Here is a 24,424-nt window from a genome sequence, read left to right on the forward strand (position 1 = left end):
GAGGCTGATTGAATTGCCCAAGTATTATACATGATTCAGTACGCTGTTTACAGCTAATAGACTTGTAATATTGGCGTATATATATATACAATTATAAAATAGTTGACAAAAACAAAAGAAATTCTTATTATTTCGTATATACTATACTACGTACCTAAAACGGCTACAAAGTTAAGAGATTATATACTTTGATTTGATTTTATTTTATAGTATAATGAAAGATTAGGGAAAAGAATGTTCTGTTCAAATTTTCAATAATAGTAAGATTATGTTAAATTTGTATCAACCAATGATTGCGCAACGCTTTATTGTGTTTGTGATGACAGGTAATATCTTACTGTCACAGAAATACATGTTCTACTAACTTACATGATTAACTTATTCAATCTTCATTCAACTAATTTCTACCAACCAGACATATTTATTTGTTATTTTTAGGTCAAAGTTCAAACAATATCATAATATGATGGCATTGTTATTTGTGATCGATGGTTTGAGTAAGATTCTATCATACACCGAGTGTACAGAAATAAGTATGTAAGTGTAAATACGCATTGACAAATTGTATGACCGAGTGTAAAGATAGACATGTCGAGTTCACATGTAGGCACTAAGTACATTATGGCAGACTAGATTTAAGAAATTTGAAGATCATGCTTTTGAAATGGACAACTAGATCATATATACAGCTCAAGATGAAGGGGATCGTGCTTAAAAGTACAGTGTTTGACAGTGTTGCAACTTGCTGAATGTACAAAGAATGTTGACATACGTAGTATAAATTTAAGTATTTATGATAAACTTTTGGTTGGCCCAAATTGATCCAATTTAAACTTGATCCAATTGTATACAATTATATGATTGTGCCAATAATTTGAACTTGATCCAATTGTATACAATTATATGATTGTGCCAATAATTTGAACTTGATCCAATTGTATACTTCAAAGAGTTGGAATTGGGTTTTTTATAACCATTATTACAATGGTAGTAAGCACTGTTATAGAAAACAAAAGGCTTAAAACTGCTTCGCGACATGGGCTGATTGATTCGCCTGATGCAACCGCGCCAATGAGCATTTGGTGGTTGATTCCCCAACATGTCTTGTTTGGAATGACTACTATATTTACCATGACTGGCTTGCAAGAATTTTTCTATGATCAGGTCCCAAATGAATTGGGTAGTGTTGGGCTCGCGCTATATGCAAGTATACACGGCATAGGAGACTTTTTAAGTAGCTTCCTTGTATCATTCATCAGCAAAGCGACCAGAAGAAGTAAGGAAGGTAGTTGAATTTCGGATAATTTGATCTCACCTTGATTATTTCTATTAGTTGCTTGCTGGCCTTAGCTCAGTAGAATTGATTCTTTTCGTACATTTTGCAGAATCATACACATATAACAAAAACAAGGCTCATTAATGAAGGTATTAGAATGCTTCGCTCCATAAAAAACACTTCAGATTATGAAGTATGAATTCGAGGGAGACTATCTTCAAGGTCTGTAAATCAGTTTCCGCACATAAACAAAACCAACAAGATTCACACTGGCATGAAGCATAAATCATCATGTTTTTTCTAAAGGAAAGAAACGGCAAAAACAAGGTATACAAAAGTATAAAACTATATTCCACTGTTATTAACCGAACCAAAATTGAGACTATACATTTGTAATGATCTTGAATACAAGGTAATCAAAAACTATAAAGAGCTTTAATCAGGGAAAGTGACCGATATCGTCCCCTTTTTCTTTCTTTAGGCCTCCTCGGAAGCTCATAAGAGAATATAGTATAACAAGCTAAATGATACATTACAGAAGTGACAGGTTTTGAACTAAGGATCTTATACTTAAAGTCTCACCCTTAAGTCTTACAATTTGCTAACTAGACGTTTTACTATCATACTATTATATAGTCATTTTCCTATTATATATGTAAGACTTTGCAAAATACGCAAAGAGAGTAATTTCAATAACACTGAATCCAGCAAGCAGGCAATAGAAATAATCAAGATGACCTCGGTTAAGGTTGCTTGAAAACCAACTGTCTTGCCCATTGCTGCCAGTTATTTTATCGATAATGGAGACCATGAAGCTGCTCAAAAGGCTTCCCGTCCCAAACACACTCAAATAGAGTGAAAGACCCACACTTCTCAGCTCGGTAGGAACTTGGTCGTAGAAAAACTCCTGCAAGCCAACCATAGTGAAAACATCTGAAATACCAAATAGCACATACTGAGGGACCAGCCACCATACGCTCATCGGGACTGTAATGTTTGGCATATCAACCAAGCCGTGTTCTAGAGCAGTTTCAAGACGTTTCCTCTCAACTACAGCTGCAATTACCATTGAGACGGCAGAAATAAACATCCCAGTCCCTATTCTTTGTAGCATTGTTAATCCAGCAGGTTTCCCAGTATAAGTTCTTGCTATAGGAACTATAATACGATCATAGATGGGAATAAAAAGAACAACAGAGAGGCTTATAAAGGACTGCAATGAAGCAGGGGGAACAGAAAATTCAGACCCTAATGATCTATCCATGGTAAGACCTTGTTTGGTGAAAAAAGTTGAGGATTGTGAAAAGACGATAGCATATACAATGCTGGTTGCCCAAATAGGGAACAGTCTCAGTACTGCCTTTGCCTCTTCCACCTCGCTCTTACAACAAGCTTTACCATCCTCATCAGAACTACTAGTAGCAACAAGAGCTTTGTCCAAGAACCTGTTAAGAGAATACAAAAAGTCTTGATAAGCATAGATTTCTAGTAAAAAGAAGGTGCTAGGGCATGTTGGATTATGAACTAGCAAAAGTGACTGTAATTGATAACGATTTCGAATTAATGCCTCTTTCATCAGAACCACCATTTAAGATAGAACTTGGGTTGCTGATCTATAAATGTAGATAAATAGAGAGAGAGCAAAAAAAGGTGCCAGGTACCACCCATCACAATGAAATAGTGCCAACTCCTCCCCCTCTATTCCCCTGATTGAAAAAAAGAACAGGCTTGCAGAGCTGATGAAGTATAGTAGCCCTGGATGATTATAAGTAAAATTATATGCCACAGATTGTAGCCGGTTTTGGGATTGGCCTAGGCTGAATTGCATCTTTAGACTTTAATCTGGCTTAAAGCCATTTGGGCAGAATTTTTGGGCCAAAAAAAGGTGTCTGGCAAATATCCAATGCTGAAATGGACCATACTGTTTGCCCTATGATTAGCCTTAGGACATAGCAAAGGAGAGGAGCCAAGCATAAAAAAAGTGCAAGCTCACAACTTTCTCCCTCAAGGCCTCGACCAAATAAGAAAACCACACCCCTAGTATCTGTACTCAACTACTCATTATCACTTTGATGGTTGCTAGACTAATTACCAAAAAAAGTCTACATTAATACCATGAATAGCAAGATGTAGCACTAGCAAGAAATATATCATTACCGAAATTGTTCAGAGCCTTGGGAAGGAAAGAATCCCTGAACCTCTTCTTCAACATCAATTGCTGGCTGTTTTATACGCCAATTCCTTGCTGCTGTGGCAAACACTCTTCCAATCCTCACAAATGCACTTCGCTCTTCACTTGAGATTACATACCTATAGGTCTGACTCCCAAGCAAAAATATCACTAAAGCAATTGTCATAATGATGCAAGGAATCCCAAATCCAAGGCCCCAACCAACATTATCCTGAACGTAGTTTAAGACGGAGATTACTAGCAATGGACCAAGACACATGCCCAAGTACCACCAATTGAAGAATGAACTTTTGGCTTTGCTCTCCTGAGGATCTTGTCCATCAAACTGGTCGGCTCCAAAAGCTTGGACACAAGGCTTATGACCAGATTGCCCAATGGCCACAAGATATAGAGAGAAAAATATTGAAATTGTTTGGAAAGGAACTGAATCAGACAACATGCCAGTTCTGGTCTTCATGCTGTTCGCTTCACTGTTGAAGGGCAGTACAGCTGAAAGAGTTAACAATCCCAGCCCCTATCAAATGAAAAAAATTGGATTAGCTCTCACACAAGTACAAAACAAGCAACAACTTTTACCAATAAAAGGAGAAGAATTTGCATCTCTTCAGGACGGAAAGTGAAAAGATGTGATATTCTCACATTTAAAAAAAATAGACTTGCTCCGGAAGAAGATAACAAGTAAAAGCTTATATTTAAAGCAAGAGCATCATCCTTTAGACACTGTATTACTGGACAGCAAGTGTATTGCAGATGTACTATCATCAGAAAAACTTTGAAGGCCAAAAAGTTAACAATATGCATTGCCTGATTACCTCTTCAATCAGGGTCATCAGAAGTGATTGAAGTTCAGAAGGGATGGCCAGAAATGCGTTAAAGAAAGCATGTGGTTGGGGCTGCAACCGGCCTAACCGCTACTGAACCTCAAGTTAACTGTTTAGCTTTTTGTCAAAACAGGTCAAATTTGGCCAAGCCCACTAAACAACTCAGGAAATGAGCAATAAACAGAAAAGGCATTGAATATAAAGCCACTTACATACGCGAACCAGGATAAATCTGTATCTATTATTTTAATGCGCATACTTCATATTAAAATGACCAACACAGTTGAAATCAACATAAAGAAGTTTTTCAATGATGCTTCTTAGTGGTAAACATTCTATTTAAATATTATCTCCTCTTATGTTGTTGCAATGTTGTAGGGCAGTTGATGAATTATTAACCTAGGATCTAACAGGCTTGAGTGGAGCTCCCCCACCACCAACTTCTAAGAATTGAGGTGGTGCTGAAAGTATGATACAACCAAGTTTCCCAGACAGATTTAGATCCAAGGTTTCTGACATGACCCATGTAATTGACCTCACTAGGTGATACAAATAAGAATATATTTTGTCTTGTCTAACTAGTAGGATATAACAAACACTATATCATCAATCATCATGGGCACAAGCCTTTTGATTTCAATTACTTATATAAGCCAACTATCACTCAACACACCCCAAAACAAGGCTCAACAAAAATGTGGGGTAACCAATACCGAAATCAACTTGTATGCAAGAGAGAAAAGCATTCCCCATAACTTGTCTACCATATTGGACCTGTCATCCATAATTCAAAAATAAAGGGCTAGAACTCTGAGTTCAAAATCATTCAATTCATCTATTGCATAGGATAACATTGTCTTAGTATAGATTATTGTTACTTCTTGGTACGAAAGTCAAAGATATTCGGCCTTACTTGCAAAAGTGAAAAACTGTTTCCATTGTATCCTTGTTTAATACGCACAAAATGACACACTATTTTACAACAAACAGAAAGCATAGCATGGTTTAGGTGGGCAATTAAGATGGAGACGAACATCCAAATTAATTAAAGCACTAAAGGTCCTTTAGTCTTTTAATTAAATCAAGTCAAAACTCAATAAAAACAAGATTCTAACCAAATCCAGAAAATAACATCATGGTGATAATACCCATAAAGGCATCAACTTTAATAAAGGTTTACACCCCTAACTACTTTTAAAAAAATCCAAATTAGTTGATATTGTCATACATAAAACAATTTCCTATTATTCATACTCGTAATCAATAAGAACATTCAACACAACAAACTTTGCTACAAAAATCAACTAATTAATTAATTATATGACTACTCTAATTATACTCATGACTATATATTATATTATATTACCCAAAAGCTCAGCTCCCAAAATCAATCTAACAAAACTGTAAAAAAAAAAAATCAATCTAACAAATACTTCTACAGATTAGAATAAAGAAAGACTAACCAAGATGTAAATGAAGGAAGCTACAACAATGGTGCGATATCGACCCAGAAAAGAATCAGCAATAATCGCACCAATTACAGGGAAAAGAGACCCAAATCCACTCCAAGCATTGACATTTGCTGCTGCAGTAGCTGTTGACTGGCCTAAGGGTCCAGTTAAATAGCTAATCAAATTCGATGTTATACCATAATAAGCAATTCTCTCTGCAACTTCCACCCCTACAAAATTAACAATAAAAACCCAGAAAATTTATGTAAAATTCACGTCCAAGAAGATGATAAATATTTGATTTTGATGAAATAGGAAATGGGTTTGTTGATTGACTAACCAATGATGAAAGAAGCGGATCTCCAACGACCATGTTTGGATCGAATTGCGGGGCAGCCTTTGTAATCGACGGCGCCATCGACGGTATCTTCTTGCAAAGGTAGAAATGGAGTTTGAGCGTCAATTGCAGAAGAAGCTACAGTTATGGCGGCCGCCATTTTCTCTCTCCTCTCTTCAGCCACCACCTGGGTAAACTGAGGAGATGAGGAGATTTAATACTCATTTTTGCAATTTTGCCTGTTTTTGGTCAAGTAGCAGAGTAACCCAATGTTGACTATTACTTTTTTTTTTTTATTATTATTTTTAACTAGAGCATTAATTTTAGGAAAAATTAACATAAGTAATCTAAACTTTTTGTGATCTTCTAATAATAAGTCAAATTTTGATTTATTAAAAAAAGTAATGCTATATGTAGTCCTAAGGGCTATATATAAGCATTAAATACACTCTTGGAAATTATATAAAATTAGAAATTCATGACAAAAACACGCATAAATTAGTGTTTATATTTTGATGATTTTTTAACTTTTTACTATTTTCAAGTGTGAAAAAACCTTAACTTTACTACTACCATTCTATTATTGAATAAATAAAAATTTTAACGGCACGATGGAGGTTAACTTGCTTATGTGGCATGGGTAGTCCAATTAAAATTTCCATTTACCCAATAATAGAATGGTAGTAGTAGAGTTGAGATTTTTAATCAAACTTCGACTTATTATTGGAAGATCACGAAAAGTTCGGATTATTCATGTTAATTTTTCTTTAATACACGGAATACTTTTATAAAATACACCTTTTGTCTCATAATACATAACACAATCAAACATTGCATACATATCAATACACTAGTTTGACTTTATCTTTATACAATTAAATAGTTATGAAAGTTATTTTTAAAATTGTATTATGAAACTTTATATTAAAAACCTATCTAAAAACATATTTTATGATATAATATATTTTTTATTATGTTAGTAAAAAAAATTATGATCAAATCTAATGCATAAATAGTGAAAAAAAGTTAAACGTCTCATGTATTATGAGACGGAGGAAGTACCCCATAATTAGATTAACACATTTGTTTATTAGATTAACTGGCTCTTACATTTATTAATCATAGAATTTTAGACTTCATAGGCTCTCACAGATATTAAATCCAATTTTACCTATTGAAATTAGCCATTATATTAAAATTACATCCCTCGATTAATAGAATATCATACTAATACAATTAAATCGGGTCTAATTGCATAGAACTATAACAATCAATGGGGAATTTATACACAATATCAACAATCAATAATAACAGATAATCAGAGAAAATAAGTCCAATGCAATTTTTGGGAAAGAGCAAATTTTGGTGAAATTTATAATAAGTGGATAAGGTCTTCTAGTTTGAGGGTAACTTTTACCCCTTAAAGGCTAATTTATAATTTGTCGTTGGTTTGAATTATATTTTAATGTATAATTTCCAATAGATTCATGATTACATACTATAAAAGCTCCGTTGTTTTTTTTTTTTTTTTTTTTTTTTTTTTTTTTTTTTTGAGAGGGGAAAACCCAATACAAAAGATAGAAAAAAAATCTAAAAAAAAAACATAAAAGAAACAGGAAAAGACAGAAAGAAAAACAAAAGCAAATAAAAAAGCATCGAACTAGGAAGGACACAGCAGCCGTCAGAATGCAGCCTCTTCCGGCACCTTCCTTGCCCACGCCACCCCACTAAGGTCCTCCAATAAAACAACACGAAGATCCTTCGGGACCGCCTCAAAAAGGACCATCTTCTGATCCAACCCCATGCCATAGTTCGCAAGCCAATCCGTTGCTCGATTAGCTTCCCTATAGCAATGGTTAATGGCAACCTCCCAACTCCTACCATGGATGAGAGCTTTACATTTTCTAATGATATGAATGTAAGGAGAGCTAGAAGGTGTGTCACCTTCTAGCAAATGAACAACCACCTCTGAATCGACTGATATTACCACCCTTCTATGACCTCCATTCCACGCAATGGATAGTCCTCTTTGCACCGCAAGTAACTCAGCCTTAGTGCAAGAACACACACCGCAATTCATAGCAAACACCTCAAAAAGTTCTCCACCACTACCTCGAATGATACCCCCTGCTCCAGCTCTTCCTGGGTTGCCTTTCGCAGCTCCATCTGTATTCAATCTTACCCACCCAATATTAGGCGCACACCATCGAATAAACACCTCTTTCTTGCCCTTAATACGACCTTCATGGAACCTCTCCTCTTGATCCATTGCTTGTTGTACCATACCAATCCGATTATAAATGAAGGCAGCCTGATCAATGGGAATATTAGGGACTCTATTGAAGCTTCTTTCATTTCGCCAACGCCACAACCACCAACAAGTAATAGCAAACGCTCTAGGCCAAGCACTCCCCATATAATTGTTATCTTCATCCACATTCATCAAAATCCACTCACGAAAGGGTATATTATTCACAACCTTAAGCATATCCACACCCATCTTCTGCCATACAACCTTCGCTGTTGGACAATTCCTAACAATATGTTCGGTATTCTCCTCAACCTCTCCACACACAAAGCACCTTGGGTCATCAGTTAAGGTTCGAATGAACCGATTCCCATTTGTCATTAACCTGTCTTGAACAGCTAGCCAAACAAAGAATTTTATTCTTTGCGGCACTCTAATCTTCCATATCACCTTCCAGCCTCGAACACTCTCCAAAGAAGCTGCTTCATTATTCTTCATTAATTCCATAGCCGGCCTTATAGAGAAGCCTCCATTTGGTGTACCATTCCAGTACACTTCGTCTACTGAATCTTCTTCATCTACTAGTTCAAACGAAGCAATTTGTCCAAGAATTGATCCTAGGAGATAGTTCGCGAAATCCTCAAACTTCCATCCAGTATTGTTATCCCATAGCTCTCTAACTGTCAGATCTTGAATTTCAATTGGGGGATCCTCACTCGTATATTCTAACAAAGGATCTTTCGTAGCCCATCGATGGTGCCAAAAGAAAGTTTTATTTCCATTTCCCACCGCCATATTTACTCCTTTGCGCACTATGTCAATGCTACTCATAATTCCCCTCCAGGCATTAGAAGCACACACTTTATCCTTGAACATATCCAAATCACAGCGATTATCACAGTATTTTTCTCTTAAGACTCTCGACCACAGAGCTGAAGGCTCGGCTAATAGTCTCCAGCCAAGTTTTGCTAGAAAAGCTCTATTAGCATCCCTCATCGAGCTTAATCCAAGGCCCCCTTCACGTTTGGGCTTCGTCAGTTTATCCCACGCCACGAGGTGCACTTCCTTCTGCCCATCTTGCTCACCCCAAAGGAAGCTTCTAGACTTTCTGTCTAACTCATCGCAAGTGGTCCTAGGCAACTTTGTAGATTGCATAGTGTAATAAGGCATAGTACAAAGTGTCGGACTAAGGTGGCTAAGTTGACACATATTCCTTTTTAAAAAGTTTATTATTAGTTGACGCGTTTTTATATTGGCTAAGTTTTATACTTTTTTTTTTAGTGTACCCCATTTGTTTATTATTCTCTTTCTCCCCCTCATAATGTGTGTACTAAAATTGAACGCGTCAACAAAATAGAAATGGAGTAAGTAAGTTTTTTTTAAGATAAATTTTACCCTATTTTGAATTTTAACACCATAAAAAACGAAAAAAATGAAAAAAAAAAAACTTTTATTTTAACACAACAAATTTTTTTAAAAAATGGTTTTTACCACTACTTAACCGATTCATGGATAAAATTTGTTAATGGGACCTACAATGCCACGTATCTGCATATTATTAGTCCAAAACAATTTAAAAAAAACAAAAAACCCTTAAACTACCCCAGCCACCCCACCCCCACCATCAGCCCTACCATCGCAGCATGACGCTACCATTCTCTCACCTACCTTAACAGCTCAATCCTAGTCGGGCAGCCACCGGAAAATCCCCTCTTTCCCTCCCCCTCCCCAAAATCGATTGCCCTCCCCTACAGTCACCAAAAACAGCCCTCGTTTCTCAAACCATTAAAAACGGCCACCGAAAACGACCATTAGTTTTATTTGACATATAGAGCAATATTTGACATTTAACATTTAACATTTTGGATATGCATGTTTAGGTAATCTAAATAGGTCGTAAATATGAATAATGTTAAATTCGACAAATAATAATTTTAAATTTGTAATATATAGAAATAGAACAAAAAAAATTGAAATAGAGATAGTTTTATCATAAAAAATAAAAAAAGTACACCACAGTATGACACTAGTTAAATGCAACGAAATTGTAATTAACAATCAACTTTTTGGTGAAGAAACTTGAATACGAAATTGCAATTAACAATCAACTTTTTGGTAGAGAAACTTGAATTATCTATTGTCACAAATACATTGTCATCTACCGGAGCTACAAAAACTTTTGTCAGCCAATTTCCTTTTAAGATATCATCATGTACCGCTTCCTCTCAAATAACAGATTTGGAAAATTATTATTATGACGATGTTGAAGAGGTATGAACTCAATGTTGATAATAACATTCCATCTCTCAAATTTAAACTCTTTCCTACAAATTCAATTTTATATTTATTTGTTAGATAATTTTTTTTTATGATGGCTACAAGGGCGTATATAACATTTTATATAAGTGGTTCAAATATCATAAATAAATTATATTAAAATTATTCATAAATTAACAAATTACGTAAAACTGAACCACACATATATTATATATTATGTGTATTGATACGCATTAGATTTTAGATTACTTGTAATTAATTGGAATCAATTGACCTAAAAGTTTCACCTATTTTTTACCTAAACAATGAAATCCTGATAGATTTCATCTTTTATCGACATAACCTACAACAAAGTTATCAGCATGTACAAGATATTTTGACCCCTTATTAATGTATTAGTATAAAATTCGAATAATTTCTCTTAAAAGCTAAGCAAAAATGGATCTACATACTATCATGGGTATCATTGGTAGGATTATTAATATTTTTTATTATTATTCTTTTTTTTTTCTTTTATAAATTTGTTTAATCTCAGTTGTTTAATGTGAATTGCTTGTTGGTTTTGTTTATGTGCAGAAACTAATTACCTAAAGTAATGTCGTAAATACATAATTACGAAGAGCGAAGTGTTTTTTATGGAGCGAAGCATTAATACCTTCTTTAATGAGCCTTGTTTTTATCAATTCTACTGAGCTAAGGCCAGCAAGCAACCAATAGAAATAATCAAGGTGAGATCGATTCAAATTATCCGAAATCCAACTACCTTTCCTACTTATTCTGGTTGCTTTGCTGATGAATGATACAAGGAAACTACTTAAAAAGTCTCCTAAGTCGTGTATACTTGCACATAGCGCGAGCCCAACACTACCCAATTCATTTGGGACCTGATCATAGAAAAATTCTTGCAAGCCAGTCATGGTAAATACAGTAGTCATTCCAAACAAGACATGTTGGGGAATCAACCACCAAATTCTCATTGGCATGGTTGCATCAGGCGAATCAATCAGCCCATGTCGCGAAGCAGTTTTAAGCCTTTTGTTCTCTATGACAGCGCTTACTACCATTGTAATAATGGTTATGAAAAACCCAATTCCAACTCTTTGAAGTATTGATATTCCAGCAGGTTTTCCAATCAATTTCCTGGTTAGTGGCACAATCATATAATTGTATATAGGGACTAAGATAAGAATGGTGATGTCCATGACACATTGTAAGGATGCTGCTGGCAATGTAAAGCTAGACCCAATTTTTCTATCCAATGTGACACCTTGTTTGGTAAACAATGTCCCATGTTGGGCGTAGACAATCGCAAAGATTAAAGTTACTGCCATATGGGAAACAGCCTAAGTACAGTCTTTGCCTCTTCAACCTCGCTCTCACTGCAAGCTTTTCCATTTCCTTCCCCATCAGGTGCAATTAAAGCTTTGTCGAGGAATTTCAATTGACGAGGTTGGGGTTCTTGTGCCTCTTCTTCGTCACAAATTACAAGAACAGGAGGTGCAGATGAATTCCAATTTTTGGCTGCTCTCACAAACACTCTTCCAATCCTCTTGAATGGATTTTCTCCTTCAACTTTGAGAGTGTAGCGATAAGTCATAGTTCCAAGCAAAAATATGACAAAGGAAATTACCATGATAATGCATGAAACTCCAAATCCGAGGCCCCAACTGAGGTTATCCTGAACATAACTCAACAATCCAAGACCTAGCAAAGCACCAACAGCAATACCAAAACTCCACCAGTTAAAGAAAGAACTTTTGGCTTTGCTCTCCTGTGGGTGTGCTCCGTCAAACTGATCAGCACCAAAAGCCTGTATACACGGCTTGTGCCCGCTTCTGGCGACATCCACTAGATAAAGGCCAACAAAAAATACCACTTTCTGCAAAATCTGTGGTCGTCCAGAACTCTCCTTGCTAAGGGAAGGTAGCCCTGCTGATATACTTAGCATGCCTAGCCCCTGATATTATGTGATTAGTTATTAGAATTCATCATTTTCATGTACATCATCTTAACAAATCTACAAACTCAGAATCTAACTCAAGTCCATATCTACGTATAAGGTATAACTAAAAACGATTTACTAACACAAAGAATACCATTTCTCAGGAATGGCATGTATACATACAAAATAAAAATGAGTTTACAAGTGTTTTTTTAGTACTAACCAAGATATAAATGATGGAAGAAGCAAGAATGGTATAATACTTGCCCATAAATGTATCAGCAATAGCAGCCCCTAAGAAGGGAAGCAAACAACCCACCCCTTTCCAAGCATTGACATTAGCAGCTGCCGTTGCCGTTGACTGACTCATTTTCTCTGTCAAAAAATTGATCAAGTTTCCTGATATACCAGAATATGCTACGCTCTCCGCCACCTCCACCCCTTAATTTATTCAGACAAGAATACATACATACCGGTTATTATTATTATATTTACGTAGTTTAAGCCCCGTGCAATGCACATTTTAAAAATTTAAAATTATTCCATATTAATTTAATTATACTACAACAATTGACAAAATATACAAAACATAGCATTACAAAAATTGCATGCTTTCAAAAAAAATCAACTTACATAAAAGGAAGCAAGAAGATATCCAGCATCCATACTTGGATCGGACCGCAGGACGATGCTTATAGTCTACGGTGCCGGTTACGGTGTCTTCTTGCTGATCTTCCATGAGAAGTACGTGGGCTAGCTAGTGTAGGTGTAAAATTGTATGTAGGAAATGCTCTTTTAATTTAATGAGCTTAACAACAAATTAAAGAAAACCAAATGTTGTTAAAATTGTAGTTGTAAGTATGTGGACATTTCTAATGCACAACTTCCATATGGTCATCCGCAACTCATGGAGGGAATACCAATGCAAGACATAGGGAGATTAGAGAGCTATAGTATAGGAAGCTGACTGTAATAATTCACTCAAACAAATTTGATTTAATTATTTTCTACTTACTAAATTTAGTATACATGCCATGAATTATATAACCATTGATATAATCTTTATTAATAAATCAACAAGTCTAGGAAATTGCATTTACAGTTAAAAGGAAAAATATTCATATAGTGCCCTAATCCATATTTATATACTAACAAGAATTAAGCATCTAACAAGAGGCAAAATGTCAACAACCTTTTGGACATGTAACCTCCTTTCAATTAGTTTCTTGACCAAATTCGTAGACCTTGACAAGGAAGCAAAAGGGCCTAGCTCTGTTTGACCCGGCCCCAAGGTACTACACGAGAAGCAGTGGAACGACCCAGTGAGACTCTGAATCTTCTGCAGAATGTTCCTTTGATGCCTGGATTCCTGCATTCGACCAGCTAGAATCTTAGTAAGACCTTGAACATACATTTAACATTACAATTTCAGTACTATATGGGGAAGCATTATATCACCTTTTATAAACGAGTTTTGTTTTCATTGTATATGTATGATTTTGCAAAATACACAAAAAGGGCCAAGCCTAAGGCACTTAGACCAGCAAGTAGCCAATAGAAGTAATCAAGATGAGCGTGATTCAAGTTATCTGAAAACCAACTCTCTCCCCCACTTCTGCTGCTTGTTTTGTTGATAACATAGACAAGGAAGCTGCTTAAAAGGCCTCCGACACCAAATATGCTTAAATATAGAGATAACCCGACAGAGCGCAATTCATTTGGAACCTGATCATAGAAAAATTCTTGCAGTCCAATCATGGTAAATACCTCTGCAATTCCGAACACAACATATTGCGGAAGCAACCACCAAATACTCATTGGGATTGTAACATCAGGCCTATCAATCAGCCCATGTTGCAAAGCAGTCTTCAGCCTTTTTTTCTCGGTGACAGCAGCAACCACCATAGAAAAGATGGATATGAACAACCCAGTTCCAACTCTCTGAAGCATTGATATCCCAGCAGGCTTACCAGTCAATCTTCTGGCAACTGGCACAAGCACACGATCATAAATCGGGATACAGATAAAAACACAAATATAAACAGCGCATTGTAATGCTGCAGCTGGTATGAAAAAGTTAGAACCGATTGATCTATCCAATGTCATTCCTTGTTTGGTGAACAAAGTTCCAGGCTGTACGATGACCATAGCATAGACCAATATTGTTGCCCATATAGGAAACAGCCTAAGTACTGCTTTTGCTTCTTCAACCTCACTCATGCTGCAAGCTTTTACACTTGTATTTGATATCTCAGGCCTAAGAAGAGCTTTGCTGAGGAACATGAATTGACGAGATTCATCATGGAGTTTGGTTTCTTGTGCCTCTTCATTGTCACCAGCCACTGTAGGTGAAGCATTCCAATTCCGTGCTGCTGCAACAAACACTCTTCCAATCCTTTTGAATGGGTTTTCTCCTTCACTCTTCATAGTGTAGCGATAATTCATAGTTCCGAGCAAAAATATGAGCTGAGCAATTACCACGAGAATGCATGGAATTCCAAATCCAAGGCCCCAACTAAGGTTGTCCTGAATATAGCTCAAGACCCCAGTACCAAGGAAAGCACCCATGCAAACACCAAAATACCACCAGTTAAAGAAAGAGCTTTTGGCTTTGCGCTCCCTAGGATCTTCTCCATCAAACTGATCAGCTCCAAAAGCTTGAACACAAGGCTTGTGCCCACCTTGCCCAACACCCACCAAATAAAGGGCAACAAAAAACATTACTATTTGCAAATGAGACGAACATGCAGCACCCTTGATGCTCCTTTCTTGGTTGAGACATTCAAAAGAAGGTAGCATTGCTGATAAAGTCAGTAAGCCTAGCCCCTGGCAAGTGGTAATCCATGCAGGTGAGATGTATCGGAATACATTACGTACTACTTAGCATACTAACAAGTTTAAAACAACACTTATTTGACAAAGCTAGATCACTCACACACACTATATAAAAAATACTTCACTCTTCGTAATTATGTAGTTACATTACTTTAGACTATGAAGTATGAATTCCAAGGAGACTATCTTCAAGGACTGTAAATCAGTTTCCGCACACAAACAAAACCACCAAGCACTTCACACGGAAACTGATTTATGTGCGATTCATACCATCATATATTGTCAAAAAATCACATAATACCACTATACTACAACAATATTTGCCTTGAGATGTTTGTTTTCTCTAAGTATTCTATCCTTGCTCCAACTAGGAAACCAAGTCATTAACATAAAGTAGTCTATATGATTCACTTTTTCTCAATCATCCTATTCCTCATCAATAACCACAAAATCAATCAACAAGAAATCACACTTCTAAAAGAATCCCACAAATAATTTTATAGTATCATAAATACCCATCAAAATTTAACACACACAAACTAAAAGGGCAATTAAAAAAGTAATTAATTTAAAACACACAAATCAAAAGAGCAATTAATTAAAATTAGAATAATAAAGTAAGAGGACTAACCAATATGTAAATTAGGGAAGAAGCAACAATAGTATAATACTTTCCCAAAAAAGAATCAGCAACAACAGCTCCAAAAATAGTAAGTAAGAAAGAAACTCCAACCCAAGCACTGACATTTGAAGCCGCCATTGCCGTTGACTGTCCTAATTTCTGAGTTAGAAAGTTAATCAAATTCCCAGAAATCCCAAAACATGCAATCCTCTCTGTCATTTCCACCCCTTGATTTTGAAAAATAAATTCAATTAATACAAAAAAAAATCATCATTTGAAATGAATTAATGGGAATGCATGATCAACTTACAAATGATGAAAGAAGCAGATAACCACCGTCCATGTTTTGATCTGACGGCGGGGCGGTGTTTGTAGTCAACGACGCCGGGGACGGTGGCTTCGTGCGGTGGTTGTTGCGGTTGCTCCGCCGTCAGAAGGGGTGTGTATGGGAGAAGCTCAGCTGAAGTTGCCATTTTTGCCAACAAGAAATCTTTTTGGATGAATTTGAGGGATTTTTTTTGGATAAAAAGGTGATTCTAAAATTGCTTTTTAAAAAGCTACTCCATATCTTTTGTTACTTTCTGTCAAATCAAAAAAAAAAAAAGCTGATCTTTAAATAAGTTAATAAAGTTCATTAATAAACTAGTGCAGATATTATGGTCATTAAATAAATTAGTGCAGAGATTATGGTCATTAAATAAACTATTGATTTTATTGATTTTTTTTTTTTATTGATTTAGTAAGTTAAAAATAAAATGTGAATTGGTATGTACTGTACTTTGTAATAAACTAGTTGTATACAATGTGAACTTGGTACCATGGTCTCTGATACCTTGTCTTAACATTTTGCATGTAGATTACAATATCAGATTATCAGTTCAACATTGAGAAGCATATCAGCATCTTGTTACATGAGCTAACACTTGTTTTTATTGTATACATACGACTTTGCAAAATACACGAAAAGAGCTAAACTAAAGGCGCTAAGACCAGCAAGCAGCCAGTAGAAGTAGTCAAGATGTGCACGATTCAAGTTATCTGAAAACCAACTCTCTCTCCCCCATCTCTACTGGTTGCCTTGTTGATCAATGAAACAAGAAAGCTACTCAAAATGCCTCCTAAGCCAATTATACTTAGATATAGAGACAATCCAACACTACGCAATTCATTTGGCACCTGATCGTAAAAAAACTCTTGCAGGCCAATCATGGTGAATACTTCTGAGATTCCAAATAAAGCATATTGTGGAAGCAGCCACCAAATTCTCATTGGGATCGTCTCATTAGGCAAATCTATTAGCCCATGCTGAACAGCAGTCTGCAGCCTTTTTTTCTCTGTGACAGCAGCTATTATCATAGTAAAGATGGATAAAAACAACCCAATTCCAATTCTCTGAAGCATTGATATGCCAGCAGGCTTTCTGGTCAATTTTCTAGCCATTGGCACAAGAACACGATCATAAATTGGGATAAAGGATATTATGCAGATGCCATTAAAAGACATTAATGTTGCAGCTGGTATTGCAAAATTAGACCCGAGTGATCTGTCCATTGTAATGCCTTGTTTGGTGAAGAAAGTTGTGGGTTGTGAGAAGACGATTGCAAAGACCAGAGTTGTTGCCCATATAGGAAACAGCCTGAGTACCGCCTTTGCCTCTTCAACATCATTCTTGCTGCAAGATTTCACACCTCTCTTTACAATGTCAGGTGCAAGTAGAGCTTTATTTAGAAATCTGAATGTCTCAGAACTATCATAAGGTTCGGTTTCTTCAAGCTCTCCTCTGTTAGCAACCACAGGAAGTGTAGCATTCCAATTTCTTGTTGCTGTAACAAATACCCTTCCAATCCTTGTGAACGGACTTTCCCCTTCGACTTTCATATTGTAGCGATAAATCATAGTTCCAGCCATAAATATAAGCAGAGCAATTATCATTATGATGCATGGGATTCCAAATCCAAGGCTCCAACTAAGATTGTCTTGAACATAGCTCAAGACTCCGATACCAACCAAACCACCCAAGCAAACTCCAAAGTACCACCAGTTAAAGAATGAGCTTTTGGCTTTGCGCTCCCTAGGATCTTCTCCATCAAACTGATCAGCCCCGAAAGCCTGAACACAAGGCTTGTGACCACCTTGCCCAACAGCTACCATGTAGAGGGCAACAAAGAATAATATTATCTGCGAATTGGGAGAACATCCTGAAGTTCCCTCGTTGCTAGTGTCTTGGTTGAAACAACTAAGGGATGTTAACATCGCTGATAAAGTCATCAAGCCCAGCCCCTATTAAGCCACCAAGATTAGATATATATCGGATTGAAATATAACAGCATATTCACACAACATATTCTCTGTTAATGAAGGTAATTGTAGAATTGTAGTAACTCGATTCTCATGATATGATTGTGGTCGTATATAGACAATTGCTGAGAATTTTCTAAGTAAATCAAGCTACAATATAGTGATATAGCCATGAACATTACAATTATTCAGTCAATCTCAAAATATTCATATGCAGTTATTTAAGTCAAAGTTTATGCAATATTATACTCTCAATAATTTTATGTTATTCACCTTTTCAATGTCCAATTCATAATCAATCATACTTGCAAACTTACCAAGATGTAAATGAAAGAAGAAGCAACAATGGTATAATACTTGCCCACAAAAGAATCAGCAATAATAGCCCCCAATATTGTAAGTAAACAACCCACTCCGCTCCAAGCATTGATACTAGAAGCTGCTACTGCCGTTGACTGCTGCAATTTCCCCGTTAAATAGCTTATCAAATTTCCTGATATCCCATAATATGACATCCTCTCCGCCATTTCCACCCCTTGACAATAAATTCGATTAAATTTTGATCAAAGTCAACAAAGATGTTAGTAGTTTAATAAACTTACAGATGATGAAAGAAGCGGAAGTCCACTGTCCATGCTTGGATCTGATGGCAGGACGGTGCTTATAGTCAACTGCGCCAGGGACAGTGTCTTGTTGTTGCTGTTGTTGTTGTTGTTCTTGTTCTTGTTCTTGTTGTTGTTGATGTTCCGCCATAAGAAGGGGAGTGTAAGGAAGAAGCTCAGGCTCAGCTGAGTCTACAACAGCAGCATTGGATTTAGAGTTGGAGGATGACATTTACAATGTAAAACACCACTTTCCAACCAGCAGGCAACTCAGAATCTGCAGGTTGCAGATGCAGAGAGCGAGATTGCCTCTGTCAGTGCGTGTGTCGGTGTGTATGTGTGTCAGTTTCTGTGAGCATAACAAAGGCTAGTGTATCCGTGATTTTAAAACTTTACCAATTAAGCTAGCTACGGACTAATTGATGACATTCCCAACTCCCCATGTGATTCTAATTCCACGTGTTTATATATGTACTTGTAATTGGCAGCAGGCCTTCATATGATAAGATTGGGAAGAGTCAGTTGAGTTGGAGTAGGCAAAATAAATAGATAATGACCTTGGACATAATAATATTCACACCCTTTCATAGGCAAAATAAATAGATAATGACCTTGGACATAAAAATATTCACACCCTTTCAAGGGTAGACGGGGAAAAATGAGATTCTCAAACTAACATTCCAAGCCCATGTCAATAATAGTGGTGGGTATCCGAACGACCCGACTAAGCAATAAAGCCCAGCATGTTAAGCAGTAAACTACCCTTCTAGTATTCATAAAGGTAAGTGTGGTATATTGGTATGCAATAGTACTCAAAGAGGTAGACAACTTATAACAAGGAACTGATAACAATGTGATTATCAGCTAGCTAAACACCAAATTTAGCATGAGAAGTGGCCGAATAATCCCCCCATGTATCGCCTTTCAAGACTCCCTATACATACATCAAAAAAAAAAAAAAAAAAAAAAAAAAAAAAAAAAAAAAAAAATGATCAACACAAAAGTGCTTAAACCAAATTTATGCACTTATATTTGGTTTATATGGTTTAAATGTCACATTTTGAGTGCAAGTAGAATTTGATTATATGCTTTACGAAAATTCAAGAAATTCTATCCTAGAGGCTGGTTCTTACAAGCACAATAGAACCATGATGACTTATCATATATACAATCTAAAAAACCTGTAAACTTGCAGTTGCAGTAGTGCTGAATTTACTAGCAACTAGTATACGTTGAGTATTATAAGTCAGACTTACTACTCTAATCAAAGAAGAAGGCTAGCCCTTGTATAAAGCATGGAAGACCTTCTCACGAAGAATTGTAGACGGGACATGGACCATGCCTCTGTGCTGGTAAGGAAAGTTCTCAATCTGAAAACACAGGCAAATGTCATTTGAAGCAAACCACAAAAGCGCCTTGGTGTATATTATTATGACTTGCAGAGGGAAAAAACAGGCATGGTAGTTACCAAGTCGGTTGCGAATGAGGCTAGCCAACACATGCTCCAGCACCAAACTTAATACTTCGTACAAAGGAGTGAGTTCAGCATTATCTGAAATTGACAATCAAAGCAAGGTATCTGTTGTATCTAGTTAAGGCACTAAAAGGACTGATAATTAAGTGATATTTTCGTAATGACAGATTAAAAAAACATATAATGTACGCAGAGCCTAAACTTTGCCAGTCATTTTTGTAATAAAATTGTAAAATACACCATCTAATGATATAATTTTTCAATTTTATTGTGTTGTAAAAATGCTGAGTGCTCTCAAGTCTCATTTTACTCGCTCCATTTGACTAATCTTTGTGAGTTTTTTGTTTCTTTTTAAAAAAAAAAAAAAAAATTAAAGTGGAACAAGTAAAATGAAACGAAGGGAGTATTTGGTTGACAGAATTCACCAATAAAGGATATTGCCCATCAATTCCTCCACTTGGAGGAGGTCAGAAGCTCAGAACCAATCAAATATATGATTTGACAACTTAGGTGATATGTCCCTCAAATAAATAATTGATGTATGTGGTCTTCAATGTCTTCTGCCGTTGAGAGTAAAAGAATCTTTTGATGTGACTATATTTGGATGTCTAAGATGAAAGGATGTTTATACATAATGTGATTTTGGTATGTACTGTAATAAACTACTTGTAGTATAATGTGAACTTGGTATGTGAGCTGATTAACAACTCAAAATATCAATTTCACAGCATACAATTTCCATAACAACAATGAGAAGCATAATCACCTTCTATATACGAGTTAAGCCTTGTTTTTATTGTATACGTATGACTTTGCAAAATACACGAGCAGAGCTAAACTGAAGGCACTAAGACCAGCAAGCAGCCAGTAGAAGTAGTCAAGATGTGCTCGATTCAAGTTATCTGAAAACCAACTCTCTCCCCCACCTTTAGTGGTTGCTTTGTTGATCAATAAAACAAGAAAGCTACTTAAAACGCCTCCTAAGCCAAGTATACTCAGATATAGGGACAGTCCCACACTACGCAACTCCTTAGGCACCTGATTGTAAAAAAACTCTTGCAGGCCAATCATGGTGAATGCCTCTGAAATTCCAAATGAAGCATATTGCGGAAGCAGCCACCAAATTCTCATTGGGATTGTCTCATTTGGCAAATCTATTAGCCCATGCTCTGCAGCAGTCTGCAGCCTTTTTTTCTCTGTGACAGCAGCTATAATCATAGTAAAGGTGGATAAAAACAACCCGATTCCAATTCTCTGAAGCATTGATATGCCAGCAGGCTTTCCGGTCAATTCTCTAGCCATTGGCACAAGAACACGGTCATAAAGCGGGATAAAGGAAATAATGCAGATGCCATTAAAAGACATTAATGTTGCAGCAGGTATTGCAAAACTAGACCCGAGAGATCTATCCAATGTAATGCCTTGTTTGATAAAGAAAGTTTTGGGCTGTGAGAAGACAACTGCATAGACCAATGTTGTTGCCCATATAGGAAACAACCTAAGCACTACCTTTGCCTCTTTAACATCATTCTTGCTGCAAGCTTTTACACCTCTCTTTACAATACTAGGTGCAAGTAAAGCTTTATTTAGGTATATGAATGGTTGAGATCTATCATGAGGTTCGGTTTCTTCTAAATCTCCTCTCCTGTCATCAACCACAGGAAGTGTAACATTCCAATTTCTTGCCGCTGCAACAAATACTCTTCCAATCCTTGAGAACGGACTTTCCCCTTCAACTTGCATAGTGTAGCGATAAGTCATAGTTCCAGACATAAATATGAGCAGAGCAAGTATCAGGATGATGCATGGAATTCCAAATCCAAGGCCCCAACTAAGATTGTCCTGAACATAACTCAATACTCCGATACCAAGCAAACCACCCAAGCAAACACCGAAATACCACCAGTTGAAGAAAGAGCTTTTAGCTTTGCGCTCCTTAGGATCTTCTCCATCAAACTGATCAGCCCCAAAAGCCTGAACACAAGGCTTGTGACCACCTTGCCCAACAGCCACCAGGTAAAGGGCAATAAAGAATAATAATATCTGTGACTGTGGAGAACGTCCTGAAGAAACCTCGTCGCTTGTATCTTGGTTGAAACAACTAAAGGATGGCAACGTTGCTGATAAAGTCAACAAGCCCAGCCCCTAGCAAAGCACCCAGATTAGATAAATATTGGATAGGAAATATTACTGCATATTCACACAATGCACTCCATTACCAAAAATTAAAAAAAAAAAAAAAAAAAAAAAAAAAAAAAAAAAAAAAAAAAAAAAAAAAAAAATTGCTGTATGTATAGCAACATGTGATTACCACCAAGTCCAAAATAACATGCTATATCCAAGGTGAAAAAAATTTACTGTATTTTTTTTTTTTGCAGCCAATGTTTTTGCAATAGTGATTCCTAAAATTATTCACTAACAGTGTAGTTCAATTATATATTTCATGCAATTCTGTTTTTTCACTATCCAATTCATCATCAATCAATAAATCAATCATACTTGAAAACTTACCAAGATGTAAATGATGGAAGAAACAACGATTGTATAATACTTGCCCACAAAAGAATCAGCAATAACCGCCCCCAGTATAGTAAGCAAACAACCCACCCCGTTCCAGGCATTGATACTCGAAGCCGCCATTGCCGTTGACTGCTCCAATTTCCCCGTTAAATAGCTTATCAAGTTTCCTGATATCCCATAATACGCCATCCTCTCCGCCATCTCCACCCCTTTAACAATAAATTAGATTAAATTTTGATTAAAGTCAACAAAAATGGTTTTGGTTTGATAAACTTACAAATGATGAAAGAAGCCGAAGTCCACTGTCCATGCTTGGATCTGATGGCAGGGCAGTGCTTATAGTCAACTGCGCCAGGAACTGTGTCTTCTACTTGCTCTTGTTGTTCCACCATGAGAAGAGGTGTGTAAGAAAGAAGCTCAGGCTCAGCTGACGTTATTCTGACAACAACCGCATTGGATTTAGAGTTGGAGGTTGACATCACAATACAGAACACCAGTTTCCCCCAGCAGGCAAGCCAAAATCTGCAGGTTTCAGATGCAGAGAGTAACAAAGATTAGTGGACAAACTAGGATTCAAACCGGAATTGTGAGTACTACATCGTAAAACTTTACCAAGTAAGCTAGCTACGAAGTAGTTGACATTCCTTCCCTAGGAGTATTCCAACTGCACAAATTTATTTAAATAATTGACAGCAGCCCTACTGAGTCCTGACTGTAATGAAGAATTTTAAGGAAAATCATTTGATTGGGCCGATTGGGGAGAGGATCAGTTAAGGTGGGGTACAGAGAATAAATAAATACTGAACCAGGAGATAATAATAGTCACAGCTTTTAAAGGGAAGACAAGGAAGTATGAAATTCACAAAGTAATATTCCAACTTTCCAAGTCCTTGTCCATAATGATGGGTATCCAGACGAGGAAGATATAATAAGCGAACCCAGGCATGTTAAGTACCCTTCTACAGCTTATAAAGACAAGTGTAGTATGCAATAGGACTGAAAGAGACGTAATCGATGTATAATAGGACTATATATAGCAATGAATTGAATAACAATGTAATTGTCAGCTAGCACAAGTGGCTGAATCCCACCTGCTTTGTCGCCTTACAGGACTCCCTATACACCGAAAGTAGAATAGAACAACACTAACTAACTGATAAACCAATTTTTTGCAATTATATTTGGTTTATATGGTTTAAATTTCACAGTTTGAGTGCGAGTGGAATGTGAATGTAAGCATGATGAATAATAACAATTTCTTGCATGTATCCTGGATTCTGGTGCTCTAAGAACAAGAAGTGCAATGAAAACCCAATTTCTTGCAGTTGCAGCAGCTGAATTCAAGAGCACATAGCATTTACAATCTGCACCTAACAAGTATTGGATACATAGAGTATTTTAAGTCAGACTTACAACTACAATCACAGAGGAAACCCAACCTTTGTATAAAGCTTGGAAGACCTTCTTACGAGAACTGTGGACGGCACATGGACCATGCCACTGTGCTGGTAAGTATACTTCTCAATCTGA

The 24,424-nt window shown here is 36.5% G+C and overlaps 1 protein-coding gene and 2 pseudogenes across 2 annotated transcripts; all 3 read right to left on the reverse strand.

The window, feature by feature from the left end:
• Window positions 1-1,604: 1,604 nt before the first annotated feature.
• On the reverse strand, window positions 1,605-16,491 carry LOC145639738 (uncharacterized). The gene is made up of 8 exons (XM_081691060.1): window positions 16,311-16,491; window positions 16,010-16,227; window positions 14,079-15,369; window positions 8,619-8,630; window positions 6,080-6,178; window positions 5,752-5,969; window positions 3,434-3,981; window positions 1,605-2,721 (listed from the first exon to the last, which is right to left on the reverse strand). The coding sequence occupies exons 1-8, from the start codon at window positions 16,471-16,473 to the stop codon at window positions 1,905-1,907; spliced, it is 3,366 nt and encodes a 1,121-aa protein (XP_081547186.1). The 5' UTR covers window positions 16,474-16,491; the 3' UTR covers window positions 1,605-1,904.
• Window positions 10,996-13,126, reverse strand: LOC145639737 (protein NRT1/ PTR FAMILY 5.10 pseudogene; annotated as a pseudogene).
• Window positions 16,492-16,793: 302 nt separating the features above from the next.
• Window positions 16,794-23,714, reverse strand: LOC145639741 (uncharacterized; annotated as a pseudogene). The gene is made up of 7 exons (XR_014114931.1): window positions 23,507-23,714; window positions 23,172-23,416; window positions 22,886-23,103; window positions 21,169-22,519; window positions 18,901-18,981; window positions 18,616-18,833; window positions 16,794-18,280 (listed from the first exon to the last, which is right to left on the reverse strand). The product of XR_014114931.1 is annotated as an uncharacterized LOC145639741 (transcript).
• Window positions 23,715-24,424: the final 710 nt, after the last annotated feature.

Source organism: Chenopodium album, chromosome 7, assembly GCF_948465745.1.
Source record: "Chenopodium album chromosome 7, dcCheAlbu1.1, whole genome shotgun sequence".
NCBI classification, from domain to species: Eukaryota; Viridiplantae; Streptophyta; class Magnoliopsida; order Caryophyllales; family Amaranthaceae; genus Chenopodium; species Chenopodium album.